Source organism: Drosophila simulans, chromosome X (genome assembly GCF_016746395.2).
Source record: "Drosophila simulans strain w501 chromosome X, Prin_Dsim_3.1, whole genome shotgun sequence".
NCBI classification, from domain to species: Eukaryota; Metazoa; Arthropoda; class Insecta; order Diptera; family Drosophilidae; genus Drosophila; species Drosophila simulans.
In genome coordinates this window covers 14,024,366-14,042,753 of record NC_052525.2, presented here as the reverse complement: position 1 = coordinate 14,042,753, position 18,388 = coordinate 14,024,366, and the positions used below count along the sequence as shown (strand labels likewise).

Genomic DNA, 18,388 nt, shown 5'->3' with positions numbered 1-18,388 from the left:
TTTTCAAATCATTAAACGGTTTTTCAGTTATACAAATACATAAGTATGTTTGTGTGCAACTACCAAGGATACTGTAAATTTTGAAAATTAACGGTATTAAATACATAAATGAAGGCCCATAAAGAAGTTTTTCGTTCAACTGTTTAATATATGCCTATTATATATATTATATATTATATATTATATATTATATATATTATAATATTGCTTATTATATATATGTAAGTAAGCAAAATAATTATATTGGCGACCAGCTGGCAAAAAAGTCATACAAGATGAGTTCTAATATTACGTAATTTCCCAAATGAACAAGCTCCCATTATTATTATTAATCGGCAGGTGTTTTTGACTTTTACACAACAATTTATTATATATTTTGTTGTTGCATATGAATCACCTTTTAACACCCTTGAAGTTTCAACCTATCTTTCGACACAATTTGCTAAGAAATATTTGCTAAAAAAAAACGGCTTTAAAGTGTAGTTACTAATCGCAAATTAAGCCACGCGCAGTTTTTGTGCGGTATCTCTGGTTATTAGAGTAATAGCTATTAATTATTTGTAAAAACAACAAAAAAGGGAGTTATTAGCCATATTCTAGTCGCTTTTTATGCGTTAAGTTTTTGCGCTTAAGCTCTTAATCACACGCTTTACTAACAGATTGAAGAAAGGATGCTACTATCTTGCCCATTGCTGTTGGCCCTATAAATACAAACAGGTTACTACCCCTAAACCATTCAAAGAAGTGCATTTAGTAGCCCATTAGATGGGCTAGCATATTTGGCGCGCTATGAGAGTGCGGCCTGTGCCGCAGGGATGGAGAAATGTATCGACGATGAGAGCGGTGAGAGGATATAGCCGCGATTCCGATACCGATAACGATGGCCAGTCCGATGGCGATGACGCTTCTGCCCGGCGCCTTATAAATACGCAGAGCCGCAGGGCGACGCTTTCATTCTCTCGCAGTGTTTAAAGTGACATGAAAGTGACGACATTGGCGCACTGTAGCAAGTCATGTATCAGCATGTCCAACCAAACAACACAAATCATATTCACGCCAATGGTGAGTTATCGTTATCGTTCGCTAGTTCCGTTAGGTTTTTTTTTCTGTTAAATATTTTGTTTAATTTTTTTTTTTTTGCCAATTAGTGATGATTACTCGCATTATGTCCATTTCGAAGCCATCTCGTGGCTTTCTGCGGTGCTAAGTGAGCGGGCAAACAATTGCTCGAGTTGCAGCATGTGATGGCAGGTGTGCGTGCTTTTTTCGCGTTTCTGCTCCGCTTTTCTACAAACTTTTTTTTCGTGTGAATTTTTGTGTGTGACGCGCATGCGCATGTGCAAAAATAAAAGAATAACGGTAAATGACTGACCGGCTAACGGTATCCCTGTGTCAGTGTGTGTGCATGTGTGTATGTGTGTGTGAGGGCGTGAATGCGCTGGTATGTGCCTGATTGCAGCAGAACAGCTGTTCTAATCAGCCCAAACCGAAAGCCAAGTTCAAAATAGGTGCAGCATTAACATTGAAATTGCAGCACATCCGCCCAAAAAGCTAGGCCTCCACTTTTCTCTTGGAAAAATCATTAAAAGACCCGAAAATTCCCCTTTGAAGAACTTATCAAAGGCAAATGGACACTACATAAAGACTTTTATCCCCAAGACGGACAGTTGTTTTGATAAAAAGAAAGAAAACTTAAAAATGCGGCTCTATTGATTGACATTTGCTTATAAAGTCTTTTTTAGTAGGTGTAGCTTAAAAGATTTTCCCATGAAATTGACCTTAGACTTTAGAGGAACATTTGCCAAAATTCCCAACAAATTAAAGATTCGTGCGCTTAAAACAATCGTAAACTTGCTAAATGATTTATGTGAGAACTTAACATATGATTGGAAGTATATTCATTGATTTTTTGGGTGCAATTAATCCATAAACATTCGATAAGATAGTCCAAATATATGTAGATATATAAAGATTCGGCTCTGCAGAGAGCACTTGTTATTTTTGGGATAAAAGTTGTGATAGAAACCTAATTTAAAGGTTTAGCTGGATTCAGATATATGTAAATTATACAAATAATAGAATTTAAGATATATTCATGATCCCAAAATTCCTTCGCTCCCTTGAAACCTATTGATGCAAATAACTTCTACATATTGGAAACTATATATGTAGATATTGGCAATTACTGTCTATACGACCTGCGACCCATTTCACTTTCGTTTGAGGTTGTTTACGTTATTGCCCCTATAAGCAATTTTTACGATGGTTAAACTTGGCCACCAGTCCCCCCACGCTTTCCATTGTCAGTTACGCAATCGTTAAAAGCTGCCGAGGGTTGCTTATCAGTGGGTGTCGACTGTACCCCAACCCCTTGGCAATTGTAGGCACATTCATGTTTCCCAGATACAGATACAAAGATAGATTCCCAATTGGCACTCCAATGGCCTTGCAGAGTGCCAGGTGTTGCCTGCCCTTAGGCGCTGCCATGGCATTACTAACACTGGAAGCGGTCTAATAATAGTACCAAAGCCGGCTTTTTCCGTGCGAAGAGAGCTCGGCTTAACCGAGATTCTTTGGCAGCCGGAAGCCCACAAAACCCAAAAGTTGCAGCCAAGCGAGTCAAGGACAAAGTCAAGGCAACGCCGAAAGTGGTATGGTGGTGGTATTCAACACTGCGTGGGTGGGTGGTGTGGTGGCATGTGGGCGGTTTGTTGGTTGGCGTGACTGCATTTTGCACTTGACATAATTTGGCCACGCAATGCGATGCACTGAAAAAAAAGAGGTGTAGAAACTGTAATATACGAGAAATAAAATATTTGAAGACAGATAGTTAGATAGTTGTTAGGTATATCTTCAATTCGAACGGAACTAAAATCTATATTTGTATATATATATTTAATTCCCTAAAGAATTGGAGAAGAAACTTATATCGAAATTACTTGCATATCAACTTGCTCGTTACGAATGCTGCAGATATAGAATCTTGAGAGCACATTTAAATTCGCATCTATTAGTTCGCCTGGTCAGCAATTGCGGCACTTGCTCGCTTATTGTCCACAGGCGAAAATAGTTTGCCACTGATGATCGGATGCATTTAGCTAATAATTTAGAACTGCGGTCATTAATCACACTTAGAGAGTGCGGCAAGATTCCCCTTCGTTTTCTCTGCGGTCCGGGACTTTAAGTTCACTCATCGTTTTGCTTGTGCAATCGACTGAGTGTGGGGGTAGTTCAGATCCCACCTCCTCAGCCCCGCCCACTTGTCGCAGCCGCCCCAAAACTTAGTCGGAAAAAAGCAGCCCTCTTTATAGCCATTAATAGGAAAATATCTAATGAATGATTTTATACGACGTAAATGTAAATGTTGTACGTGTCATGTCGGTGACATGAAGAATTATTGCCAGAAAGAATGCTTATAAATTAATTAGGTTTTTAATGTACAATTCTAGTAGTTGGTATCTGATTTAAGTTATTTAGACCCCTTTTATACATATTTTTCATGTTTTTAGAATGTATCCTGAAATGGAATATTTGTTTTATTACCCATTGCATTCCAAATCAAATTAGCCAACTTTTTCCCCACTGAACTAATCCATGTTTTAGCAACGTCGCAGTTAGCTGATTTCATTTGCAGATGGGAAAAAGAGAGGGGGCATCATTTGGCGGCCAGGGCTAAGAATTTCGCCATTGTGTTCACGCATTGTCCTTGGCTTTGTCATTCGAGTGGGTGGTTGGCAGTTGGCAGGTCCTTTGGGCCAGCAGACCCTTTGACGGCCCCCGAAAAGTGCGCTACGTGTTTTCGGCTCGGAATTCCCCAGCTGCCGAGAAACTTTTACGTCGCTGAAGCGGCGCTCAGGAATCGCAGAACGCGGTGTTGGCAGTGAAAGTTTGTGCGGCGATAACACAGCCTGCGAATTGTTATCAGCGACGGCAGCGAGATGTCCTGGCAAGGACATCATACAGTGCGCCGGCGCTGCGAGAGCCGAGCTTTTACCACAGAATACCGGTTTCCCATTTCCCGACTTTTGGCTATTTTTGGCCCAGAGTCGCTGTACATATACATAAATATATCTACATATATATATATCCTTCGTTGTACATATACATATGTATGTATGTACATGAGCAGCTGGCAACGTCACTGCGAGCCGGCTTCCATTGCGTAAGTGCGGGGGCTCCCATAAAAACAGGTGGCCTGTGCCGCCCTGCCACACTGATACAAATACAAATAGATAGATGGGGATACACACACCCACACACACAGGCACACACACACCCACGCAGAAGCGACACGTGGACCGCTTTCGATGGCAGCGTCAGCCTATAAAAATTTCATATACTTGATGAGAAACCCGGCAGAAGTTTGCACAGCGTGTTTGAATCATTAAGCTCCCTTCTATTCGAATTAATGTTGTATCCTGTCCTAAAAATACGATCCTTTTGTGGGCAAAACAGCTTGAAGTCCTCGCGAAATATCTGAGTCTTAAAAGACTGCTTACTACTTTAGAAAATAAAAGAATGTTCAGATCTGATGATTCTGGGTGGTTCCTATTAGGAAAAATGAATACTGAAAGTGGAATCGGATCTAGATACTTTTTTTGATATGTAACAGGATCAAATCCTATCCATTTATACGTGCAAACGAGGGACAGCAGTTAAAGGACTCGCTGGCTTTAAGGGTATGCCCGTGAAAGCGGGTGCACAAGTACAAAGGGCGTTGTAAAAAGGACGAGCCTCTAAAATTCATAGCCCGCTCGCAAACAAAAAAGTTTCGTGATGTGTATGCTTGTGTGTGTGTTTGTGTGTATTGCTGGTCCTCGTCTTTACAACTGTGTGCGTGTCCTTGCCCAAGCTTACGAATAATTGAATGGCGCCCGAGCAGGGAAAAATGAGTTCAATGCCTCGATGTGCTCCAACTTCCTTCTCTTCCCTTCATCCATCTGTCTGGTGCTGTCTTTTGGCTGCCCCCCTTTTCTCTCTGTGTAGCCCAACGCCCCTGGCAACAGCTTGAGCAGCCAATTTGTGTATTTCACCAGAAGCATTAAGTTTGCACGAGAAGGGGGTAAAATTCATTCGACTATTTCTGATTTTCAATTCTCATGGACATGTGGCGATGTTTCCACCATGCATAAGAGATAACCGGTTCGAGAATCAAAAGAAACGGAAGCAGGACCGTGTTTTCCACTGCACCTGTTCGATGGATATATTTAGATGGCTTTTCCAATCAATTTTCATACGTACATATATCGACTTTTGGCAGCATTTCCGCAATGATTTTTCCACTGGTTTTATCTACTGTTCTACAGTGATGTAAATATAGAATATATATACTTCAAAGGTTTGCAACTCGTTTCTTTTCAAAGTGTATATGCATTTTGTATCTTATTTATTTGTATCTTACATTCCCAGCTGCCCCAAAACGAATAGAATCGAATCGAATCGCCCCTTTAGCCGACTCTCGTGTCGTCCAAATGAATTTATAGCTCTCTGATTATTACGACCGATCATTAGCGTCATCATCGTCGACGTTGGCAGAGCAGTCACCATAACGGCTCGGCGCGTCACGAGTCAATTGAAAATCAATTGGGTTAAATTGATATGCCAACGGAAAATTCAACGACAGCACTAAAAACTCGATGTTCGCAGAATATAGATGCAAAAAGAGCAAAGTTAGCTAAGCCGATTTGCATGCGGGAAAAAGAGGAATATCAATATAATGTGACTCAAATGCAGTTTGATAGGGCTTTTTCTTCCATATAATATATTAAAAAGTGTGAGAAAGGGGCATCTTAAGTTGATCAGGATCACTTTCTTTCTGCTTTCTGCATCTCAAGATTCAGCAAAGTCTTATTGGGTTCGTGTCCATGCTATGAAGACCGAAAGCTTCTGTGTAAACTCTAAAATCTTGATTCTTCATGGGATTTTTCTATTCTTAGCTACCAGTGTACGCATCTAGCATGGCTCTTTGGTACTTTTTTTGTTAACAGGGTTTCCTGTGGTTTGTCATTTTTCGCTGACCTTGCTTGGTGACAATGTCAAGGTGTTGTTGGCATCACAAATTAACACGCCAATGATTATTCCGTATGTGTGCGTCACAATTATTGTGGCTAATAATGGCAGAGAGAGAGAGAGCCAACAGTAATAACAGTGACCAGTTGGCTTTAAAGCAGTTGTGCACTGAGAGAAAAGCTACAATGTGTCAGCAAATAGTCCTAAAGATTAAATATTTAAATATTTAATAAATATATTTAGCAGTTATTTTAAGTTGACTTCTTAACAGGCGCCAGAAAGTATGCAACACTTGCATCTCTATATTTGATGATACAAAACGGATGTCAGGTTGTTAAATGAATTTCCTTCTTTTTTCACTCTGTTTTATTCTGTGCACCACTTTGTGGATATTGCAAATTGGCGACACGCCCTGCTGCCACCCACTGCCACCCACTTGCTTTTAAGTGCACGCCTTGACATTGACTTTGTCGTTCTTCCGCCCAGACAGCCCCACCTCCACCTCCACCACCCCTTTCCCGCCTGCAGCAGCTCCTGGCTTTTAGAAGCTCAATTAACAAAAATGCAAAGAGGGCGAAGGGGGAACGGGGCGACCAACGTTAAACGACAAACGATACATTTCAATTAAGACGGCGAACAGAGCATTTCGACAGCATCCAATAAAACAATATGGAGCAGGGGAGCATGGGTGCCGACCAGGAGATGGCAGAGGTGGGCATGGCTGACGCAAATGGAGCACAGCACATATTGAAATAATAGCATTTCATAAGCGGATTCGGATGTTCATGCGCGGCCGAATAACGCGAACAGTTAGAAGTTAGGAGTGAAAACTAGATGTGCAAAAGGTATAAGATATATTACCCTATATAACAAAAGTATCAAAACATCACCACACTATTTGGTATTGTTAATTAACCACACTAACCACTCAAAATCGGCTTATAACCGGTTAATTTGCAATTTGAGTGGCAATAAAAATTAGTCGTAGATTAAGTTTCAATTAGATTTCAACTGGTTCACACCTGATTTATCAGCAACACTTTCATGGCCAGCGATAAAACCACTAAAGGTGTTGGAAATTAATGAAAAGGAAATGATAACGTAATATTCGTCTATTACCACTCCTCTTTGTGAATTGTGGCGACGTGTAAACGGATGCTCCGTTTATGAGAAGTGGCCAACAGAATTGTGAATTTTGGACATGGACTTGGGACTGGGCGAGGGCCATTGACACTCTTGTCGGGACTTGGAACTCGGGACTCGGGACACGGGACACTTCTAACGATACAGAATAAATCAATTAAGCGAATGGAGAGTGGTTTATTTCGGGAGCATTTGTGGCTCGCGTGTCAGTCGAGGGTTAAGCAAACACTTGTAACCAAGTTCTTTGATTGATTCGTTGCGAATGGAGGGGCTCGGGATGGAAGCCGAGGTTGGTCAATAGCTAGTGTCAAAGGTGAGGCGCGGACATTCGATCAATCAATCCGCATATATTGTGCTCTAATTAGCACAAACGAATTTGCGACACAAGCAGATGGAACTTTTCATGCCTCGTTTAATTAACAGCGCTAACGCGAATAAGTAAACAATTAGTTGCTTTTAAATTTCCACAAGTGCGGCACTCGAATAAATTTTCACTTCATTGAGATGTCAGCTCGGTAAAGACAATGCCGCCAATAAAGAGATCATCATAAATGAAATAAAATAAAATGTTATTTTGCCAATGGTCTACAATTTCTTTACATTTTCCCATTGCCTTATATAGACTGGCTACTTTTGTGTTCGTTGAACTTTAAATCAGGATTAGCAGGGTAGATATGTCCTTGTTCCCCCGACCGATCATTTGGATTTCAAGAATTTCTGACGCGACAACCGCAACAAAATTAACTGAAAATATTTACCAACGACGTCGGCGGCTGAGGAAAATCGTTTTTATTTGGCCGCCGGCCAATTCAGATGCATGAACTTCCCCCGCCGAGCTTTGCATATTTGAAATAATCATTTGCACGTCGAGCAGCTTTTCTTCGACCCAGAAATTTGGCTGACCAGCGCGTGATTATTACTCATATTACTCATTTTAGTGCCGCTGACGTTGGCACTGCGGTTTCCTTTCCACTGGAGTTGCTTTCGCTACACTGAGCAAAAATAGCATAGAGCTATGACAAATTAGCTAATATAGACTTAACACCTAATCACCACCTTATTGTTGAAGATAAACACCTCGTTTCTCAAACAATATTGAGAGGAAATACCAAAATATTTACATTAACTCGTCTATAGATAGAATAAATTCCAAATTCCTTTGAATGTAATCATTTGACTATTTAAGCGAATTTTTTTTCTTGCCGTATCTTTGGGATAGCAAGTTGTTTTAGTACTTCTGATAAAGCCATATATTGCCATTAGATTAATGTTTGTTTAAATGTGTAAATCTAAAGTCATGAGCTCCATAGAAGTATTTTATTTTATGACAAGAAATGATTTATTATTCGCACTGACGTTACGAAAATTAAATTGATTTATTAGTAATCAGTGGGTTATAATTGCTGGCCGATAATGATATTTTATTCTGTTTGCGAGCTAGAAGTTTCCCTAGCACGTCAGCCGCTGGTGTTATCTACTCGAATATCTTTGCAGTTTGTTTTTTGCGTTAGAGTGTCTAAATAATTAGCGAACGAAAATCAGCCGAGAAGACCAAACAATGTTCGACCCCTGAAAATACCAAGAAATATCGCGAATATCCGCAGTCTACGTGCATCGCTGGTCGTAGGCTGAGTTCGGCCTAATCGAAGTACAGTGGTCACTCTACAAGTGCACTATTATAGACATATAGGGCTAAAATTTTGCTATATATTCTGTATTAAATATTTATAATAAATATCATAAATCCTTTTCTGTTATTCATGACAATTTCTTACATTTGCTAAAGAATTCGCTTTTTTTTGTGACTTAAACTGAGTTTAAGTTAAGTTAAGTTTGCGATTTCCAAATGCTGGCCGTAGGAATCCTATTGCAGACAGTAAATTGACGTGGCGCTTCAAGTCTGGTGCGTCGAGTTACTGAATCGAAGTCACATTCAATAAAACAGCACAAGGAATTCACTTAACTGCTCGACGAGCTCAGAAAGGGGTATTTTGAGTCTGGCTCGTGTTTCGTTTTAATTGACTATTAGGTTCTAATATCGCTGACTGGTTGCCAAGTGGCTGTATTCGCATCTTGATGAAAACTAAACGAGAAAATCATTAGCTAAATTAAAGTATCTTTGGTAGTCTTTAGGTACGTTTTTCAATATAGTTTGTAATATGATTTGTTACAATTAGTTTACTTGTAAATTCATTTCCCCCGTGGTACCACGTTGCGTATGAGTAATACAAATATTATTGATAAATTGAAACGGAAACGGACTGTTGTTCTTATTGCCAAGAACCTAATATTCCCCACTTTTTGAATACTTATGTCTTCAAATGCATGAATAAACTTAAGTGATCGATTAAGTGGACGATTGCTTTATGTGTTTACTTTTCCCCTCCCTTTGCAAATGTGCAATGTTTACTTGTTGACTGGCTAAGATCTTCAAGTAATGTATCCAATTCACTTATTCTCCGCCTGCCACGCCCCCTTTGCCGGGCGATCAACAAAAACAGAAGAAAAAAATCCGAAAATGCTCACAAGCCGCGTGACTTTTATGACAGAAAATACATTGAGAAAAAAAATGCGGGGCAAGAAGAAGCTGCAGAGGAGCTGAAAAACGACACAGAGCTTAACGTAGGAATCGTTTATTTATGTTTATGTGGCTATATATACAAAGATTGTGTGTATAGACGTGTATTATTTATTTTTATACCCACACTAGAAGTCGAAAGAATAGCACTTGAAATCCTTACCAATCGAATAATATAAAATATATATTGCGAAATGGTATTTCAAAGAAGAAGTTAAATATTTATAATTCAGTCAATAATTCGTATCTTCAAAATATAAGCTACCCACTAAAACTGGGTAAAGTTACGTATACTTGATATATATTACGTATACGCACTGTTGGCCCACAATTATTTATATGTTATTTCTCTGCAGATTTGCGATTTTTTCATAAACTAGAAATTCGATCTGTATAAAATCGAACTAATATTTTAAATTAATTAAATCGATGCTAATTTTTTGGCCCAGTTGCGCGACTGCATACGTAGGCGCTATGGCGTGTGTATCCAAATCTTTGGATACGTATTATATTTATGCTCGTGCAGATAGATATCTATTTGTTCAGCACACTATCTTCGTACATATACGATTTTTGGGGGCACATCCAGTGGCAGAATCAAGCCGAAAAATAGTGGGAGAACTGTGAAACTATGAATGTACATATGTACATACATAGAGTGTTATGTACGTACACGCGCTCGCTGGGCTGATGAAATTTCGACGCCTCGTGGGCGAGAGTTAAAGACCCAGTGACGTTGTAGCCAGACTTCTAATGGGAGTGAGATACATGCAATATATATATAAAATTTTATATATATGCGTATATATATATATGAAAGTGTGGCCAACAAAGTCACAGCACATGACCATTAATAAGCGGCCAATTGAGGCAAATGAAATGCGCAACCAACAATTAATTGAGAGGAGCCGATGAATGGAGGCGGCCACAGAGAGATGATGCTACTACACTGCAGATTCTGATCGGTGGCGAGAACCTTCTGACGTCGCCGCGAAATTAGCCGACTAATTCAATTTGAAATTTTTATGCAAAGCTATAAATAGCTGGGCGGACCGAGAGATAGTATCTGAGGAGAGAAGATGCCTTCACCTTGACAATTCTATAATCAAAATATAGAACCATACAACCGACCGACGGCGCGAATTGCATAAATCAGTCGGAAGGATGGCACTCATCTACATACATAAGCAGTGTGTCACGTAGTCAGCGTGGAAAAACAAAAAAATCAAGACTGCTGAAAAGTCCCAAACAACGCCAAAGAAATCTTAACACCTTCTCCTAAAATTGCATTCCTTTAAATTTGTATGCTTATCTCTGAAGTGGCGTTAACTTTCATTGATAAAAAGTGACCATTAATGCTGGTTAAGGCTGGTATTCATAATATATTTCATAATACTTTCTTATCACTGTAGCAGAACTTAGTTTCAAACTTCCATTCGGAATTACGTGAGTTTTTGTTGCACTAAGATGGCGATGAAGATTTGAGAGCTTTTCTACACTGATATTTTTGTGATATTACATCCTCCATCGCTGTATGTGATAAGAAAGTTCGCCTGCACTTCTCTATTGTTGTTATCCTCGATAAGTTAGATACAGCTAACATATATATAGTTCTCAAAACTCCCTTAACCTATAATACTATACTTCAGTGTGTTTTTTTATCCTGTTATCAAAAGCATTTACGTCTAGATAGCGTTAAGGACGTCCTTCGAACACTATTATTATCCTCGATGAGTGTGATATAAGAGAAGGCCAGCCCAAACCAGTCGAACTCATCTCGAATCTCGAACGCAATCTCGTTTGGAGAAAGTGGTTAGTTATTCTCCCAACGCCGGTCGTTTTTCTCGCTTTTCGTCTGTTCGGCTGTTTTTCCGGCGCTCGGCTGCTGCTCGGCTGACGCTCGTGTGGCGCTCGTGTGGCGAACGAGTACCGCTCGGCGGAAAGCTTTCACCGGGCGGACTATTTGACGCCGCCGCCATTTGGGATGCGAACAGTTGCCTGCGATTCGCCGCCCACTGCGCTACACTTTTTTTTGGTCCGCACTTCTTTCAGAACATTTATATATATACTTATATATATATATATATTCTTCATATATATTCGTATTCGCTGAGAGCTGAATTTCGCGGCGAAATAATTTTAGCAACTTGTTATCCGTCCATGCCATGCGCGATAAAATATCACAACTATTTTGCTTGCAAAAGAACGCATGCAAAAATAATTCAACAGATAATAACAGAGGTGTGTGTGGGTGTATATGTGTGTGTGTGTGTGTGCCACAAGTCCATTCATAAACTCTGTCTACACGGCAAAGAAAAACGTGCCCTTCTGGCATCGAAATATTCATATACATGCGAGTGATTCTTTTTTTTTCTGGTGCTCCTGCTCTCACGACTAATGCTAATCCCTGTGTTCTGCTCTCTCTTTTTTTGCGATCCTACGCGGTGATGGTGATGTTGGTGATCCTGCAGGACATAATGTGCCAACAAAAGCAACGAGCAACGGGACCATGTGCGCCAATGGGTCTCTTGGGACAGAAGGGCCCGAAGCGCCAGAGACCGACTCATCAGGGACCGGGCGGATGCGGAAGCCGCTGGAGAGGAATGGCTCAACGCAGAACCACGCTGTTCACCTCGAGAGAAGGTAACGATCGCCTCAGTGCAGCCGGACCAGAATCGTGTACACGAAATGGTCAGGTTGTTGATAGGACATGCTTATAATGCTACTCGATTGATTCCAAACTTAAATGTAAAAATGTAGTTTTAAAATTCAATTTCCAAGTAGCTTTTTCATTTTTATTGAGACTCAGTTAATATAGTAAAATACATCTATTCATTTATTTTATAGCTTGTTAACATAAATTATAAATAGATGACAAGCTACTTTTATTACTTTAATGATGAAAACTTATATAAATTTAATATTTTTTATTTTTAAAATTTCTTAACAAAAAAGTTAATCTTCTGAGTAAAAAGTGATTAAGACAAAGTGCCATTTCTAGACTTCTTACAAATACCAATTGGTTTCAGTGTAGACGTAAACAGTTTCTATTTACTTGGCTAAAAACGCGCTATTCACTTGATTTATTTCTAACACCTTGCTGTCAATTAAGTGATTTACTTAACGTACTCAAAATTAACAAGCACACGGATCTATTTTTGACATCCATGCGTCAATATTTATCGACTTTTGACTTGAACATGCAGATTTGAGTGATGAAAGCATGTCTTTACCTTAAAAAACTACCCCCATAAGCAGTTTTTTAAATTTATTTGAATATTTTATTGAATTTACAATAATATTCTTCATTTTTTTGTCATTTCAGGCTGGGCCTCTTCAGTGGGGTGGCTTTAATTGTTGGAACTATGATAGGTGAGTGTACAATCCATGCGGCGATGCTTCGCCCCAAACACAATTGTCAAAACAAATGCATAAAACATGAGGCAGGAATGTCGAAGTGACAGGAAAAGAGAAAATCCAAAAAACACGCGAACACACAGTTTTCCACGGATTGTGTCAAATTTGCCGTTCCGTTTTTTTAATACAGCTTTCGCTCTGGGAGTCGTTGAAAAGTATTGAGGCACAATTTTCATTCGGTTTATTTTCCTGGCCTTTTTTTTTCTTTTTTTGGTTCAGATTGGAGGCGCGCATGGCCAAAAATACGTACGCATGAATTTAGCTATATGCACGGCACATAGTACATATACATATATACAGCTTTGGGCCCACCTATATATATATGTATTGTCTGTCTGTATGGATATATACATATATATCCAAGCGGCGTGAGAATGAAAGTGCCATCAGACGGTTGGAGGGGGGCGTGCGGGGGATGGCGTGGATTAAGGCCAATTTCCAGGCATATTTTTAGGGGCCGAAAAGGGCAGCCCTAGAAAAGTGGAGCCCGTACAGCGGTGGGCAATCAAAGTAATATATCAAAGCATAAATGTATATTTAAGTGTTTGGTAAAATAACACAAAGAACAGCTCACATTTGTCCCTAAATAAACAAGATAGGACAACAAACCGAACATATTCCAATGATAAATTGTACAAGTAAGACTCTAAATGGCAGTTATCCCTACAAATTTGTACGCTGCTGTATCTCAAAGCTGGGGTGTATTGAAATACATATTTATGACACGAATGGCGTCTGTTTTCGCTGCTGCACTTTGACCTTAGGCAATGGCGCCAGCTTGTGGCACGCAGCCGAAATTGTTGCACGCCTCTGGGTCGGATATCCAGCCAACTTCATATTTTTCTTTTTACCATCCCGCTCCGCCGGCCTCATACAACTCTGTGTGAGATTCTCTGCAGGAAAAACCACTATTTGCCGGTATTGCGCATTCGCCGCGTGGTCGGAGCTTTCGCCGAAACTTTTGTCCGCCCACTGATGACGTCTGCAACGCCCACTCAAATGGTATATATGTACTATATAGTGCCCCGCCAGCCGCTCATTAGCATGCGGGAAATCGAATCGATGGGGAAAGTAGGGAAAACAATGTGGGCCCTCAATCAGCTGTTTCCACGAAGCGCAGCTGTGGCAGCATTTTACTTATATATACATATATCTATATTCCCTACATATATCTATATCTATATCTATATCTATATCTTCTTCCTTTTGTCTATCTGCAGGGTCTGGAATTTTTGTGTCACCCTCCGGTTTACTGGTTCGCACTGGTTCCGTTGGAGTTAGCTTTATAATCTGGCTTGCCTGTGGTGTGCTCTCTCTGCTGGGTAAGTAGTCAATAGAATCATCCAATCCCCTGGCTATTGTTCGACTATTCCCCCCCACCCTTCAATCTGCGCCACGTGCAACTGACCCACTTAACGACGCCAAGTGGCCAAGTCCCAAAATTCGACCCTGCACTCTCGTCACAACTTGTTGCACGGCTGGCGAGGAGCCAAACTTTCGCGGAATCTCACACCTTCCAATCTCGTGCACCATACACTCGCAGAAAGTGCATTCTAGTTTTAAAATCTTAAAAAGAAAATATATAGATCTATTTATTTCTATGATTACCAATGATAATCATCTTAATGGTTAGATTGTATTCTTGATTGGCTGTGGTCAAGTGTAAGATACTTATGTATCTATTCATATAATAGCAACTTAATAACAATGTGCCTCATCCTTATAGATGTTCATCCTTTATAACTATCTAATTATCCTTTATTGCCCAATTTCAGGCGCTCTGGCATACGCTGAACTTGGCACGATGAACACGTCGTCGGGTGCGGAATGGGCCTACTTTATGGATGCCTATGGACCGGCGCCGGCGTTTCTGTTCTCATGGGTATCGACTTTGGTGTTGAAGCCATCTCAAATGGCTATAATATGCTTATCATTTGCACAGTACGCCGTTGAGGCCTTTGTGACGGAATGCGATCCGCCCAGGGGCGTGGTCAAGATGGTCGCCCTGGTGGCAATTGGTAAGAAGGGCTAACATTGGAAGGGGATCACTACCAGAACTATCAGGCTAATAACATTCCATCTGGTATTGATCCCTATAACCAACATACATAACATACCAATGCGCTCTACTAATGATTCACCCTCCACTGTACAGTGATGATCCTGTTCGTGAACTGCTACAGCGTCAACCTGGGAATGACCGTGCAGAACGTGTTCACCGCCGCCAAACTGGTGGCCGTGGTGGTCGTCATCTGCGGCGGAGCCTGGAAACTGATGCAGGGCAACACGCAGCACCTGTCGAATGCATTTAATGGCCCAATGCCCAATGTGGGCGCCATCGCCACGGCCTTCTACACGGGTCTGTGGGCCTACGATGGCTGGAACAACCTGAACTACGTAACCGAGGAGATCAAGAATCCCAGCAAGAATCTGCCGCGCTCGATCATCATCGGCATACCGCTGGTCACGCTCTGCTATGCGCTGATCAACATCTCCTATCTGGCGGCCATGTCGCCGCAGGAGATGATCGAGTCGGAGGCGGTGGCCGTCACCTTCGGCAACCGCATCCTGGGCGCGCTCGCCTGGCTGATGCCACTCAGCGTCACCATCAGCACCTTTGGCAGCGCCAATGGAACGCTCTTCGCAGCTGGACGGTAAGGATTATTGACTTGAAGCTCAAAAGGAAGACCTTAGAACTCCTTAACCATATGTGATGGGAACACCTTTATAATCTATGATCTGTTCTACTGCCATTGCAGTCTGTGCTTTGCGGCCAGTCGAGAGGGTCATCTGCTGGATATCCTCTCCTATGTCCATGTGCGTCGCCTCACACCTGCTCCGGGGCTGATATTCCACGTAAGTATCTAAAACTTGGCCCAATATTTACTTAGCTTACCCCGGATTGCTTCATGATTGCCATATATTCCCCTCTTCATGTATTTACTACCGCCAATCCATTTGTTATCCACATTATTAGTTGACAAACCCTGTGAATGCCCATGTATCGATCCGATCCTCGTTCTAAACTCCCCTCTTTCTCTGTATCTTTCTCTGTGCGTACTTATCCCCGTCTCCAGTCGCTGATTGCCTCGGCAATGGTGCTCCATGGCACAATTGATTCGCTGATTGATTTCTTCAGCTTCACCGCCTGGATATTCTACGGCGGAGCGATGCTGGCCCTGATCGTGATGCGCTACACCAAACCCAACTATCCTCGGCCCTACAAGGTGCCGATCATCATTCCCGTTGTGGTCTTGGTCATCTCCGTGTATCTCGTGGCGGCACCCATATTCGAGACCCCGCGCGTTGAGTATCTCTATGCCCTGCTCTTCATATTCGCGGGCCTGATCTTCTATGTGCCGTTCGTCAAGCTCGGAATGACGCCGAGGTTTATGAGTGAGTAAACTACAAAATATCATATATGAAATACAATTCTTAACACTAACGTTCTTCTCCCTGCAGACAAGGTGACGCTATTCTTCCAGCTGCTGCTGGAGGTGGTGCCCACCTCATCGATGGCCATGTTCGAGTGAAGGGGATCCCCGGCAAGTGCTCAAGATTTTGAAAGGGAGGCCAACAGCTCGGAGAGCGAGAAGCAAATACATTCACTTAATTACTATACAAGCAAGGATATGATATATAAGGAGTGCAGCATAGACAGGATGCAAAACGGGGTTGAGAGTGTTGTTAGGAGCAACCTATATTGATATACTGACGTTGTCGTTGACAAAGTAGTGCTAGAGTAACAAAAACTATTTGAAATAGTCTTTTTATGCTATGAGCTGGTTATATTCAAAGATTATATGTGAATATACAGATATTTAGTGTGGATACATAGGTTTGTATCCTTATGTAGCGCGCATAGGCCAAGTTGCATAGTCGATACGTACGTACGTTTATACAAAACAAAGCAAATCTATATATACATATATTTTTGTGTTCTATTAATTAAAGATCAAGACAAATGACAGAAACAACTAAAAAGAAAACACACACCCACACACCTAAATAGTCGAATATATATATCATTGCCAAGCGGCTCGAAGTGCAGGCCCCATAAATAATACCTATGTACATACGTATTATCTGGGCATGATGGTATCTTAAGGTTTGAGTACAGTGCCGCCAGGAATCGATGACACCACCAATCCGTACAGTGCCCACCAAAGTCAACACTCGCCGCAGAGCTTCGTGTTATCCTTGTTTGTTCTCATTTTGGATTTTCCGCTGGCGTTATTTACCCACAATATATATAGATATATATATATGTATATACGAGTTAGCCCCGATCTAGAGATCGGCTGGAATAGCAATATTTATATATGTACGCGTATATGTATGTGATGGAGGATGATCATAGCTATGATAATAATGCAAAAGCCACATGGTAACGAAAGAAAGAGGACAAATGCTTAAATACAAACATCCCAACTGAATGTTTCTAACTTTGTGCGACTAGAGCGCCACCTGGCGGTCGGGGATCGCGTGTGAAATTCGTAGGACTGCAAATAGGCATTAAAGATTTGTAATTGATACCAAAAGTAAGGTAAAGAAAACAAACACTGAGAAAATTCAAACAAAAAAATAGAAAAAACCAAATAAAAATAAAAGAAAGAGAAGCAAACGTAAATACTACTATGGATACTTGTTAAATACATTTTTTTGCGACTTGTGTCTGCTTTGACAAATCGTTGCAACCAAAACTAGAACTAGATTTAGAGAGACGGTTATACATTAATTATTATTAAAATGCCATTTTTTTTTCTTTAAATTAGTTTTCTGTTATTCGTGAAGGACTCGTACGTCGCACACGAGTTAGAAAAAGACAGCAGGTGCAGGTGCCGTCTCGCTCGCAAACAAAATACAAGAATTTAAAAGTTTTTTAATGACATATTTCCCGTTTTTGAATTTCTTGCTATGCTTCTCAATTGTCTGAACCGATATACAAAACATTTATATCTTTACCTATTTATAGGCGTACTACAGAACTTACCCACACATAAATATATATTTATATAATTTGTTAAGTTTATAAATTTTATAATTTTATTACCAACTATTTACAATGAGCTAAACGGAAACCAGAGCAAATCGAAAAGAAAATCTCTATCTATACATGTACCTACCACCTAATAACAAAAGAATTGTATTATGTAAACCGGAAATTGACGAAATAAAGTTTTTGAAACACATGCCTCTTTTATCAAGTTGGTTGCCATAGTTCCATCTACGGTAGGTTGT

At 40.6% G+C, this 18,388-nt stretch overlaps 1 protein-coding gene across 4 annotated transcripts; it reads left to right on the top strand.

Moving 5' to 3' along the window:
• The first annotated feature begins 912 nt into the window (after window positions 1-912).
• Window positions 913-18,339, top strand: LOC6725951 (b(0,+)-type amino acid transporter 1). 4 transcript variants are annotated; one of them, XM_016172590.2, is made up of 10 exons: window positions 11,728-11,971; window positions 12,202-12,373; window positions 13,056-13,102; window positions 14,368-14,469; window positions 14,923-15,029; window positions 15,090-15,165; window positions 15,303-15,801; window positions 15,907-16,003; window positions 16,225-16,543; window positions 16,610-18,339. In XM_016172590.2, exons 1-10 carry the CDS (start codon window positions 11,896-11,898, stop codon window positions 16,678-16,680), a joined length of 1,566 nt encoding a protein of 521 aa, XP_016039303.1. In that variant the 5' UTR covers window positions 11,728-11,895; the 3' UTR covers window positions 16,681-18,339. The 4 variants fall into 4 exon arrangements, with proteins under 4 accessions (XP_044779485.1, XP_002106934.1, XP_016039303.1 ...); XM_002106898.3 differs by lacking the exon at window positions 11,728-11,971 and adding an exon at window positions 914-1,062 and having other exon boundaries at window positions 14,923-15,165; XM_016172588.2 differs by having other exon boundaries at window positions 11,729-11,971; window positions 14,923-15,165.
• Window positions 18,340-18,388: the final 49 nt, after the last annotated feature.